This window comes from Sphaeramia orbicularis, chromosome 18, assembly GCF_902148855.1.
Source record: "Sphaeramia orbicularis chromosome 18, fSphaOr1.1, whole genome shotgun sequence".
Taxonomy (NCBI): Eukaryota; Metazoa; Chordata; class Actinopteri; order Kurtiformes; family Apogonidae; genus Sphaeramia; species Sphaeramia orbicularis.
The window spans coordinates 16,097,152-16,110,272 of NC_043974.1; the positions used below are offsets into that span (position 1 = coordinate 16,097,152).

Below are 13,121 nucleotides of genomic sequence, written 5' to 3' on the forward strand. Positions count from 1 at the left end.
AACAACAAGGAGCAGAAGAAGAAGAAGAAGAGCAACATCAACAAAGTGCAACAGCGCCATTTTACTTTTCATTCATTGGATTTGAGGCCTTTATCGTTATCGGTGAGTTTAAGATTTTACAGTCAAAATATGAGCATACTAGTATATTTTAGGGAGACGGCGATGAATAATAGTCAGTGTTTTGTGTCTACAAAGGTGCAAAACCTGACGCACCATCGCTAACATGGCGTTCGTTGGCTAATGTTTTAGCTTCCTGGATTCAAACGTAAGACCGCCATTACGTAGAAATATTACCAAACACAAAAACAACTTTACACTGCAAAAGATCGTACATTATACCTTAATGGTAGCCTCAGTGTCATCAGTCTGTAGCTAAAATAACGTAGCTAACTAGCCGATTTGAGTGCGTTAGCTTTTTAGCTAGCTGGAATTCCTGCCACGTTGTTTACTGTAGCAGAAAGCGTCACACAGCTAATGTGAAACTGAGACCAAGTATAATTCACATATATACCATATTTAACGTGAGCAATTAAAACTGCAGGGGGTCTGGCTGTAGCTACTTTTAGTGTAACAGATTATATATTTTAATCCATGTGTAAAAGTCATGTATCTTGATTCCAGTCTTACTGCTGTTAGTACATAAACATCCAGCATTAAATGTGCGAAATGCTCAATTAGAGACACATCCACTGTGATCTGCCAGATTAATCGGCTAGGTGTTTGTTTATGCTTTTCTTCTGTAATAAAGCATACTTCCCATAATAATATAGGCTGCAGTGACACTTATGTTATCGCCAAAAGTTAGATAAAATTGTAAAAAGTAAAATACAGGACTTGAAATGAACTGGTAGTGTCATTATCAGTAAAAAACAAATAAAAAAACTTTTTTTTGATTGATTTGATCATTTATTTTGAGCTTGTGAAAGTGTGTGTGTGGGGGGATGCTATAAATCTACATCTGTATCAGTGAGTTTTGGATTCCATTTCCAAGGAAGACCTTCCCTGCCAGTAGTTTAGTTTGAAGGTGCTTTAACAGAACATTTGATAAGTTTTGTTACGCAGCATTTATACATTTAAGATACTGTGTTAAGTTTACATTAATATGTATTAAAGGTACAGGCAGTCAACTTGTGAAGATCTGGCATGTTATTTTAAATACTTTGTAAATAATGGATGTGGTTGTAATTTCTGACATATTTTTTCTAAATCTTTTAGGATATACAAAGTCTCATCATGGTTAAAATCTTCATTGGAAACCTTGCCTGCAATACGACAGCGGAGGAGCTGCGGGAACTCTTTGAGAAGTATGGCAAAATCACAGAATGTGATGTTGTTAAAAATTATGGCTTTGTGCACATGAGTAGCGTGTCTGAGGCAGAAGAGGCCATCCGAAACCTCAATCAGCATCAGTTACATGGCTGGCGAATGAATGTGGAGATGAGCAAAGGCCGTCCCAAGTCCACCACCAAGCTGCATGTTGGCAACCTCGGAGAAGGCGTCACCAATGATGACCTACGGGCAAAGTTTGAAGCATTTGGCACAGTGGTTGAGTGTGACATAGTAAAAGACTATGCATTTGTGCATATGGAGAGAGTTGAGGATGCGATGGATGCCATTGTAAAACTGGACAACACAGCCTTCAAAGGTGAACTCTTGGGTGGGGAAGAGCTAGTTTTTGTTGCTGTCTGTAGATATATATATGGGTTCTGTTCTGTCGGTGTAAAGGTCTTGTGACAAGTAAAATCTACTAGTTGGTATTGTTCCACAAAGAGAAAAAAGGATAATCTTTTGCTTTAATTGACCGGGTGGACTGAAAGTAATCACTTGTAAAACCTCTTTTGTAACCTGTGGCAATGTAACTGGTGAATATGTGCGGGCAAAAAGTCACCTGCAACTGGTGCTGCAAGTTGTTTCACTTTGCTTAGAGATTTAAGTTGTCTTTATACTTGGAAAAAGACTTTCATTTCACAGACAGTCTCATGTGTATCTTCTCTCTCCTTACAAGGCAAGCTGATGAATGTACAGCTCTCCACCAGTCGTCTTCGCACAGCCCCCGGAATGGGAGATCATACCGGCTGCTATGTCTGCGGGAAACATGGTCACTGGTCAAAAGACTGCCCAAACAATCGCAATGGTAGCCTGAGTGACGGACCGAGAGGAGGTCGCAGCAGCTATGGCCTCCCACGCGGTCCCCCGGGGTATGGTAGGGGCAGCTATGGGATGGCCACATCTTCTTCAACAGATTACATGGGTGGCCCTTCGTACAGTAGGGCTAGTTATGTAGGTGGGCCGCCGCTGCCGCCACCTCCCCCTCCCCCTCCCCCTCGTAGGGTCAGTGGCTACAGTTCTGAATATACCAGTAGAGGCTCCTTCCTTGATAGGCCATCGGCACCTTACAGTAGTGCTGACTACTATGAGAAGTTCAGAGCTCCCTCTTTTGGCTCAAGTTATTTCGAAGATCGCCGTATGTCCTATATTGCCCCTCCTCCCCCACCCTCCTCTTCCTCCCTCTCAAAGCATTCCGCTTTAGATCCGTATGACCATCGGCCTCCACCTTCAACAGCTGCAACAGCGTACTATGCACAAGCTGGAAGCCCAATTAGGCGTGTTCCAGCCTCAACAACAGGGTATCCATATGAGCAAACACGGCTGTCACCAGTGTCGTCCTCCAGAAGCTCCTACTCCATTTCACGAACTAAGGACCATTATTCAGCACGCTATGCGCCTTACTAAATCCATGGTGCTAAGGTGAGCAATACAGTAAGTAAGTGGCCTAGTAGGACATTTTAAAGGGTGTTTGGATTTTTTGAGGTGGGGTTATTTCAGGTACTTATTCATATTCAGTCTTTGACCTGCAATAGATGCCAGATGGCATGCCCCAGGTTTGGTGAAGGAGAGAGTAGTGCTCTGGATGGAGGCAGCAGCAAAATGTATTTCAACCACCTAAATGTAACCAATATGAGTTTAGACTACCAATACATACATGAAATATGTTCACCAGTATACCATGGTATCAAAATGACCTTGACCACTATAAGAATCCTGTGAGAAACAGAAATGTTGCTGTGTAAAAGGTTTAAAGATTTCAGTTCCTGTCATTGAAAATAGCTGTTTAGCAGCTAAGCAAAGTTGCAAAACTATTCTAAGCACATCATACAGTTAAACTAATATTGAGGGTTTTTTTTAGGTAACCAAAATGTATTTTGCTGTTATCTCTTTCATTTATTAAAGGTCATACACCCACCGTGAATAAGTACCTCATATAACACCATTTTAAAAATTCCAGACCAACCACTTAAATTGCCAACCTGTGGGCACTGGCATCTCCAAATCTGTTGTTTGTTATTGACAAAACCGATAAGCCCTTTAGATAGAATAGGGCCAAACCCTGATGCTGAAAAGGGAATGCTCTGCTTTTTTTCTAGGTCTGCTTGTGAACTGCAGGACTTTTCATTTCTTCAGGATGCAAGATTCCATCGGTCTTCGCGGTGTACAGCAAAAGAAAGTGTATGAGATGCAGAAAGTCAATCAGTTTGGCATCTCCGAGGCACCTGAGGTGGTGGTGTTCATCAGATGAATCATCCTTTCATATACATGCGCCTAACCTGTCTTCAATACAGACTGCAAAGGATTCTGATGATTATTGATTATCTACCTGTATCTATCTGTATGATACCGTGAATTTCTCATAATTATTTTTTTCCATCAGTCTACAGGTTTTCATCTAATGTCTTTTTTTTCCTTAATCTGTGTTTCTTCCTCACATGAAGCAAATGGTTTTATTTAATGGTTTTGAACTGTTGGTCATTTGTAAGTGACAAATGGTCTTGATTTGTCCACACAAAGGCTGGTGTCTGTTGATTGGTGCTGAAGACTTTAGTCTTTGCCCTCAACACACATCTAGCCTGGTCTGAGTTACTTACATGGATGTAATTCATGATGCGTTGTTTTAGTTTTTTCTGAAGTGCTTTGTGGGCAGTAGAGTGAAGTTTTCAGTAAGACAGGTGTTGCAGTAAGATGTAAAGAAACCTGCAAACCTGTGGCTCAGTGAAATGAATGTACACCAGTGACACAGTTCACACCAAGGATGACTTGAGAAAACATTTTCAGTATCCATGTGACTGACTCTGACTACTCCTTAGCTTGAGCTTGAAGAGCCAAGGTAAGACAAATACTCTCAAACATTCCAGCTTCTCAGATTTACTTTTCCCCTAATGAAATATGAAATCGACAGTCTATTACACCATTTATGATGAATATAAGTTCTTTGGGGGAGAAATTTTATATATATATATATATATATATATATATATATATATATATATAAAAATTAGAATGTAGGTAAGCAATGCAAAGGTAAAAATGTCAATCTGTGTTGCTAAGTTACCGCTGATGACAAAGGATCATATCATCATTGACTCATATTCTGGGATTGCTGTTTATTAGAAAAATGTGAGGCAGGACTCAGGGCTTGGGCTATATGTTATGGGGCACTGGTATTTTGTTTAAGGTGCCTTTGTTTTGTTTTCAATTTATAATTTGAAGTTTGTATTTTTCATACTAGCTGTAAAAGTACCAGCATACATTAAAAATCTGAAAGTCTAATTTTTAATAAAGCCAAGTTTATTTTGGTGATGCATTTTCATGTCTTTATTTGAAACTCCATTGACATTTATGACTTTTTTTTTTTCACATCCAATTGATTTGAGACTAAAATCTTAGGTTTAATCCTCAAGATTTTAAACCTGCTTGAGACCATTAAACCTGAAGTCATCATCACATCATTTGCACAATATTGTTCATTGTCCAGTTATATGTTTCCCAGTTACACTGAAGTACTGATTAATTAATGCACTGAAATATGCAAAATGTGTCCGTGTTAACATGTAAAATAATGTCATAAGATTTCTCAGCCACTCCTCTCATCTATTTTACAATGATTTTACTTAATGAAAGTCTAGATTTTGCTTCAGAAACCCAGGTTGCAGGAGCATATTATAGTCATTCTTGATGTTTTGCTTATTTATTTATGGAATATAATCAAATTTAATAATGCCAAGTACAGCAGATTTTTTTTGCTATCCATATATTATAGATGATTGGTGTACTGTTAGCAAAATGAAAAATTGCTTTTAAGTCACAATCATGAGTGGGGAATTATTTATAGGCTATTCTGTATGTAAAGGAAAGTGGATAGTTCTTCCCACAGCTTCAGCATTCTGTGAGTACAGTTAAGTACAGACACTGCAAGAACTGTGGGAATGAGAAGTGCTGAAATGCAAAATCAGGAAGGTTGGGTACTATTAAATATGTGTTGGCTATAGGGTTGGGGGAGTTTTAAGGGTATGGATGAAGTAGCTGCACATAATGATGCATCTGAATGTTGAATACTTGAGAAGGTAAACACTGGACCAAGACTGTGACTTTTTCAATCTGTCATAGATTCTGACATATGATTCAACCTTAAACTGAGGTACAGATGACCATAGCCCAGTTTTTTTGAGATGCGATAAACTGTGACATTTAGACCCCTTCCACTTTGTTTATTTGGCTCATAAAATGTTAAATATGCCGTGGAATTGGTACGTAGGGCCGAAAATTGTGAAACTTTTTTTTTCTAAAGCTTTAGTAATTTGTCTAGCGTAACTTGACACGTGACCTGTAGGTGGCAGCAGTGGGTGTTCACTGCTTTTAATCTGTGAGCAGAAGAAGACGCTGACCAAGAATTGCGTAAACGGACGCCATACAGTTAGCCTTTGTAGAGCATTAATCGCCATTTCGCTCCCGCTGAAGGCGCATGATTCTGCCGCATTTAAAGGTATGAAATACAGTATACGTAAACTAACTTACTCCTATACCAACGCCGTATTGTAATGCAATGCAATCTGATGCATTTACTATTTTGAAAATAGTTACTTCAGTAGCGCGGGATTGACAATTATTTGAGCTAGCTTACAGGCTAATGCTAGCTAGCGCTATCCGACGTGGTCGTTGGTTTACACGTATTTAATCGATTAATTTGCGCTGTTGTATGTGCCATAAGTCAAATAGAACGCTGTATTTGCAAATGCAACCAACTAGGATACGGTTTAACTGTTAAACTTTCGTTACTTTTGTTCCCTCTCTTGTGTTAGCTTGAAATGCTAATTGTTCAAAACGTGCTGCGTTCAACGCTTCGTCCTATTGTGATGCAGTTTCATTAAAGCCATCGTAGGCCTAAAAGATATACTGAGACTAGTAAGAGCTTATGTCAGTCCAAGTACTAAATAAACGTACCGTTTCAAAATGTAAGTTGCAGCAGAGCGTAATTTCCACGTCTTTCCAATGAAACTTACCAATAAAGTTACAAAAACTATCATTGTCCCTCGCAGCGAACTTTTTCAATCTTGAAGAGCACGATGTATGCCCCTGATTCATACTGAGTTATTCATTCACTCAGTTATTCCATAGTTCACAGTAGGTTCTCGGGTCTGGTGCGGTTACGGTATATAATAGTTATTATCTAAGCGAAGTGTAGAATGTAATGTCATTCTATGCAGTTACATGAATGGTAACATTAGAACATTCTTTGTTGATTTGTTTGTGATGCGGGTATGTACTTTACACAGTACAGTAATGACAGATTGCCACTTTTATCCTAATAGAATTAGATTTTTTTGGGAGGAATATGTTTGTGAAATAAAAATGTACAGAAAGATATGTTACATTTTATCTTTATTTAATAGATCGTCAGTGAAGTGGAAGGTCCACGATGGTGAAAATATTCATCGGAAACTTGTCTCCGGACACTACAACAGATGAACTCCGTTCCCTCTTCTCCCAGTATGGCAAGATTGCAGAATGTGACATTGTCAAGAATTTTGGCTTTGTACACATGGATGACAAAGCCGAGGCTGAAGAAGCCATCCGCAACCTCCACCATTATGAGCTGAATGGTCAGCCTATGAATGTCGAGTTGAGCCGCGGCAAGTCAAGAGGATCCACCAAGCTACATGTTGGCAACATAGCCTGCACCAACCAGGAGCTAAGGGCCAAATTCGAAGAGTTCGGGACTGTGTTGGAGTGTGACATAGTGAAAAACTATGCATTCGTTCACATGGAGCGGATGGAGGATGCCATGGAGGCCATTAATCAGTTAGACAACACTGCCTTTAAAGGTGAACTCTTGGGCTTGGGCTTAATTGGGAGTTAACCTATGCTTATAAAATGATTTGAAAGAAATATGTAATGATGTTCCTGTGAACTGACAGGTAAGTTATATAGACTGCAGGTAAGTAAAGTAATGAGGAAGTACTAAATGCTCAGTTTAAAGCTGGTATCCGTAATGTAACTGGAAGAATTTTTTTGTGTTGCGGCATTGCTGTAAAACTCAAACCGGTACCAGTCCTGCAGTAGGGGAAGCTCTCCTTATTCTTGATCTTTAACAAGTCTTAAAAACACAGGTGAAACCATTTGCCGCTTAGTATGAAATCGTAAGGTTATTTTAATAGTAGGATTCCAGACTAATTCTATATTAAAGTTTTGCACAGTCCCTTTAAAAGGTTTGATACTCAACTAGTGACATTTTAGACATTCATGTGGATTAGTTCATTTTATCTCGTTTACATTAAATACTACAAAAATACAAAAAAATACTCGTATCGGTGCATCCCTACTGTAGATTATTATTATGCAGTACATAAAATTTGGCAGAATTACTCAATTATGATACCGCCGTCATCGCGGGCATCCTATTGTGAGTTAGTTTGATTCCCACCCCTACACGTGATTCTATTTCTGTACTGGGGGATTTATAGTTTATGGATTATGTGAAGATGTGGAATGCTTGTATATAGTTTTCCACATCTCTGCTATCTTAACTGCTATGTGAATGTGCTTGGAGTTACTTGTGGCTGTGCAGGGTAAATTTGGGCAGAAAATTACGGATTTCAGCTTTAATAACACTATTTTAAAATTTGACATCCTAAATGATGTATTAAGTTTTTATGTATCACACTGTAAAGTTAGGAGTCAAAAATGTCAAAATAATTCATAAGACTGAATCCAGGTGCAAGTCCTTACCGAATTTCTTCTTTTTAAGGCAAACTGATGAGCGTGAAGCTTTCAACTAGCCGCCTGCGTACTGCGCCGGGAATGGGAGACAGATCGGGTTGTTATCGTTGCGGGCAGGAAGGCCACTGGTCCAAAGAGTGCCCTCTAGACCAAAATGGCTACCACAGAAACGGCTCAGAGCCAAAGTCTGATGGATACGATGCCTCGAGTTTCGGCGGGCGTGGTCGCAGCAGGGGTTATCATCCGGGCTTCAGTGGCGAACCGGAATATGGTGGCGGCTATGCTCCTGTACATGGTATTTCCCGGGGTTCTGGTCACAGCAATATGGCGGGGTACCGACGGGGTGCAGGCTACGAAAGTGCAATGAGATATGGGCCGCATCCAGGTTACGGCATAAATGCTATGGCTGACCATAGCATGGCTCGGATGTACGGCAGTGAGGCGGCATACAGGAGCAACGGTTCACTCTATGGCGCGGTACCAGCCTACCCGGTGCGACGGTCGCCTTATGACGAAAGGGATCCGTACGGTGTCGTGGACTACTACGAGAAGTACAGGGCCAATTCGTACGGAGGCAGTTATTTCGAGGAACGCCGCGCCGTGCCCGTGCCTGCTCCATCAACATCTACATCCACGCCGATAATGAGGGAACGTCTGCCCCCCTCTAACCATGACCCTTACGAGTGCCCTCCCCTCCCTCCTCCGCCAGCCCCAGTCTCCTCATACTACGCACGTGAGCGGAGTCCGATTCGGAGAGTAACTGCTGAGGCAGATGGATACTCATATGAGCGTTCGCGCCTTTCCCCAGTGTCCACTGTCCAAAGAAGTGCTACCTATGACCACCCGCGGGATCCCGCCGCCGAACGGGCTCGCTATACATACTAACCCTTTTCCTTTTCAGCCAGGTGAGAAGTGACTGACTTTAGGTGTGAAACAGATTAAAGTCAGCGCTCCGTCCTTGTGAAGCATGTAGATACTAAGAACAAGTCTACATTTAAGCTTTGCCAACAAAACTGCCACTTTTTAGGTTTCACTGAATGATTGAATGCATTCACATTATGCTATGATTTCATTCCAACCTATACTTAAAAGTGCTGTACAACTAGAATTGTTACCCACTTTTCATTGTCTTATTGATGTGTTGTTGTTGCAGTTCTACATGGCTAAGCCTAAGTGTGGAAGTGCAAATACAGGGGTTTTTTCTGCAGCTTTGTTGCTATTCATTGATAGTGATGATCGTGTAAGATCACATTTCCTCTGAAAGTAGCTATATTATGTATATACTATTTAGTTTCAGTAGTAGGAGAATCTTATTTGTGCATGATGCATGTTTTAAAGGCGAGTCATTGTTCCCATTGATTTCTTTTCAGCCGCTCAGTGTAGTATGTGCATTTTAAATAGGTTTGTGTTTACCTATGTTCAAGCTATTACTGCATATGTGAAACAATGTTTAGATGAACAGAAATGCTGAATATTTTTATCAGCTCTGTTGTTTATCCTGTGGGCTTCTATGTAAAATCTGTAATGAATTTAGATTTTCACAGATTTCTGCTTTGTGATGTTTTTGACAGTAGACATGCTTTTTATTTTTAGTGTTATGATGAATACACGCTTTCTCATTCCCAACATATGTTGCCTTTCCTGTCTATTAATTTGACCTTCTATTAGTTTCAAAATAAAATCTGTTATAACTTTAAAATAACAAGGTCTTTGTGTGTTATTATCATCACCTTGGTGGGAGTATTGAGGCTGTTTGTCTACATGGGAATGCTTTAGTGTTTCAGTGATGATGATACAGCAGATCAGAGAAAAGAGGATGGGCTCACCAGACTGTTTTAAAGCTGTTACATGATCAAATAAATCCTGTTTCGGTGCTGTTATGGCAAAAATAGGAATACAGAAATAATGACAACTCCAAGTTTTTCTCTTGTTTTAGTGCAAGTAACCCATTGAATTATGAAAATATTTACATTTCACAGAAAAAGATGTGAATAACCTGTAAATGTGAAATTTCATAAGAAAAATTTGTGCAATTTCAATATTATGCTTCAACTTATTTATACATGTGCATTATACAAAATGTTAGACAAACATTTGGTAGCAGGCATAATGTTAAAATTTTGGAATTTTGCACTAAATCAAGAACATTTTCCCTAATATTTCATCTCGGCTGATTAACAATTTACAGATCATAGTGGATCTACAAATACACAAAACTTTTATTAATAGGCAGAATATTTTTAAAATTGCACATTTCAGGTTCATATTTATTTTTATTTATTTGTATTTTATTGTGGAAGGATAGTTTGTTGATATAAATATTTTTATAGTGTACTAGTAACTGTATAATACTCCCTGTGTGCTCCAGGACTCATAACCACCACGACTGATCTGTTTGTCTGTTGGTACCCATGTCAGTCTAAGACTTGGTCCTAATTGTGTCAGTTGTCCTGCATCACACAAATGCACCTTTTGTGTCAGACCCCCATGTACTTCATTCTCACTATACAGTCGTGGAAAAAATGATTAGACCATCAAAAGTCATCAAAAACAATGGTTATGCAATCAACTACTGACTCCAGTGTGTATCATGTGACTAAAACAGAAAATAAAACATGGAATGCCTGAAAGCACTGTTTTTGTCAGTGCAATGCCATAGATATTGATGTAAGAACTGAAGTGATTTTGGTTATTATCAAAAATATCAGCTCTGAAATTAAACTCTTAAGAACTATTTTTGTTGTTATTGTATTTGTCCAAACAAATGTATCTTTAGTTGTACCAGGCATTAAAATTAATAAGAAATTGAAGAAAATAAGGGTGGTCTAATATTTTTTTCCACGACTGTGTATGGTCCCAGCTGCATATAGCTGTTAATGACAATAAAGATGATTTCGATTATTTCACATTTACATCGTGAGATTTTTCACAGATATTTATTTTCTTTTATATTTCTTGATTTTCAGTTAAACTTCTGTTGAAGTTATACCACAAACTAAATATAATGAGCCTCTTGTAATAACTCAGTTAAGTGTTATAGTTTGGTTGCTTACACAAATGAGTTTTCTGTTTTGTAAAACCATCAGTAATGAAATAGAACTCAACTATCATGCATAACTAATATAACTATGATGTATTCCAACCTGTGATTCTTATATGAAAGAAAGTTTTACAAACAGTATCATGTAAGGACACAATTTTTATTAGATGTTGGATGAGGTTTAACAACTATTACAGTAGCATTAACTATTTCCTTGCTAACCAGTTTACACTTTAACACTAAATCTACAGTTTCTAAGTCTAAGTCTACAGTTTGTTTTGGACGCCTTGAGAAATGTTTGAACTTTAACCTTTTAACCCTTCATGATGATTGAAGCGTGATACAAAAAAGTATTTGTTTGACACTGATCGACCATGTAAACCCGGAGATATTATTAATAGATAAATAGATAACTTTGTATTTTATACATTGTAAAAAATAGCATTATTTCCCAAATTGAATTATATTTTTTTGTGTATTTTTTGGGTCCTATATGTTAATAAAGTGAAATAAAGTGTAAAAGGATTATCAGATAATATAGTTGAAATAGTGCTAGAAAATATAAAGGCAAAATCAGAAGTATTGAAAGACAAAATAGGCTCAGGCCCCCAAGATATCAACACCTTCTTTCACTCCAAACCATTAGATAAGTGGGTACAATCCACTGATGAAATGATATGTTCTATAGAACCAACTGAACCTCCATCTTGTTTTTTTTTTTTGTTTTGTTTTTTTTACAAAAACAGAAGAAAAAGATGAAGTTCATGCAGTTTACTATAGTTACAGTCTCAGTGGGGTCATTTTGTCTTTTTGTGGGAGGGTCTGGGGTCTCTGCTCCCCCTCACAGGTCCACCGCTGACGTCTCTTCCGTTGTTGTCTACACCCACATCTAGAAACATCAAGACACAATCATTAAACACTGTGTGGATGTAGAAGAGTTAATTTCACAATGTGTTTTTGTAAATGTGGGTCCTGAGGAGACAGGAAGTGGATTTGTACCGATCTACTGGATCTGATGGAAAACAACCACTGATGAACGAACCCAACTGAACACATGACCTGGACCCGTGTGGGTCCTCGTCCATATTATCCGGTCCATATCTGTGGCTGGTCTGCATCTGGACTGGTCCTGTTCCTGTGGTCTCTCTGGTCTGCTACAAAAATGATGAACAAATGACCCAAAACATACAGAAAATCATCAACAAAAATACACGAAAATGACCAAGACACTCAATAAAATGAACAGCAATTTTCCAATAAATCAATTAAATGTGTCACCTGTCTGACTGCTGACAGGAAGTGGATTTGTACCTACCTCTGGATCTACTGGTTCTGATGGAAAATGACCATCGATGGATGAACGGCTCCATCAGACAGGCCTCCTCCTTCAGAGAGGATCTGTTTGGAATAGACTAGACCAGGGGTGTCAAACATGCAGCCCAAGGGCCAAAACCGGTCCCCCAAAGGCTCCAATCCGGCCCGCGGGATGATTAGTGAAATACGAAAATTACACTGAAGATATTAACAGTCAAGGATGTCAAAATAAATTTAGTTCAATTCCATCTAAAGTGGGTCAGACCAGTAAAATACTATCATAATAAAGCATATTTATAACGAAAACCACATATTTTTCTCTTTGTTTTAGTGTAAAAAAAAAAAAAGTAAAATTACACAAAAATGCTAACATTTACAGACTAGCCGTTTACAAAAAATGTGAAAAACCTGAACAAACATGAACAACCTGAAACGTCTTAAGAGATTGTAGAGTAATTTTACCAGCATTCTGTCTGTTATTAAATGTTTTGTACATTTGTAGATCCACTGTGATCTGTATGTTGTAATGAACATGTAAAAATGAGAAGCTGAGGCCAAATAATGGCATAAATTGTTAAAATTGCACTTTTTTTCTTAATAAATTTCATTTTGGTCATGGTTCATGTTTTTCCATATTTTTTTAAAAGACAGTTTGTGGATGTAGAAATTTTGATAATATAATCTTACTTTTTTCACTCTAAAACACAGAAATTAG

General features: G+C 38.5%; 2 protein-coding genes and 1 long non-coding RNA gene across 6 annotated transcripts; 2 read left to right on the forward strand and 1 right to left on the reverse strand.

Annotated features, from left to right (window-relative positions):
• LOC115438294 (RNA-binding protein 4.1-like) lies at positions 1-4,269 on the forward strand. Of its 3 annotated transcripts, none has more exons than XM_030161805.1 (4): positions 1-102; positions 1,216-1,645; positions 2,006-2,764; positions 3,426-4,269. In XM_030161805.1, exons 2-3 carry the CDS (start codon positions 1,234-1,236, stop codon positions 2,731-2,733), a joined length of 1,140 nt encoding a protein of 379 aa, XP_030017665.1. In that variant the 5' UTR covers positions 1-102; positions 1,216-1,233; the 3' UTR covers positions 2,734-2,764; positions 3,426-4,269. The 3 variants fall into 3 exon arrangements, with proteins under 3 accessions (XP_030017665.1, XP_030017664.1, XP_030017666.1); XM_030161804.1 differs by having other exon boundaries at positions 2,006-2,748; XM_030161806.1 differs by having other exon boundaries at positions 2,006-2,740.
• A 1,416-nt stretch (positions 4,270-5,685) lies between these two features.
• rbm4.1 (RNA binding motif protein 4.1) lies at positions 5,686-9,751 on the forward strand. Of its 2 annotated transcripts, none has more exons than XM_030161801.1 (3): positions 5,686-5,818; positions 6,726-7,157; positions 8,081-9,751. In XM_030161801.1, the coding sequence occupies exons 2-3, from the start codon at positions 6,752-6,754 to the stop codon at positions 8,935-8,937; spliced, it is 1,263 nt and encodes a 420-aa protein (XP_030017661.1). In that variant the 5' UTR covers positions 5,686-5,818; positions 6,726-6,751; the 3' UTR covers positions 8,938-9,751. The 2 variants fall into 2 exon arrangements, with proteins under 2 accessions (XP_030017661.1, XP_030017662.1); XM_030161802.1 differs by having other exon boundaries at positions 5,715-5,818; positions 6,723-7,157.
• A 2,097-nt stretch (positions 9,752-11,848) lies between these two features.
• Positions 11,849-12,494, reverse strand: LOC115438940 (uncharacterized). Its single transcript, XR_003938175.1, has 2 exons — positions 12,408-12,494; positions 11,849-11,981 (listed from the first exon to the last, which is right to left on the reverse strand). It is a non-coding gene; the product is annotated as an uncharacterized LOC115438940 (long non-coding RNA).
• Between the last annotated feature and the right edge of the window lie 627 nt (positions 12,495-13,121).

Excerpts from the sequence above, each read along its gene's own strand:
- LOC115438294 (XM_030161805.1), top strand. The coding sequence starts at position 1,234 with ATGGTTAAAATCTTCATTGGAAACCTTGCCTGCAATACGACAGCGGAG. Across the intron at positions 1,646-2,005 it reads GGACAACACAGCCTTCAAAG|GCAAGCTGATGAATGTACAG; the intron begins GTGAACTCTTGG and ends TCTCCTTACAAG.
- rbm4.1 (XM_030161801.1), top strand. The coding sequence starts at position 6,752 with ATGGTGAAAATATTCATCGGAAACTTGTCTCCGGACACTACAACAGAT. Across the intron at positions 7,158-8,080 it reads AGACAACACTGCCTTTAAAG|GCAAACTGATGAGCGTGAAG; the intron begins GTGAACTCTTGG and ends CTTCTTTTTAAG.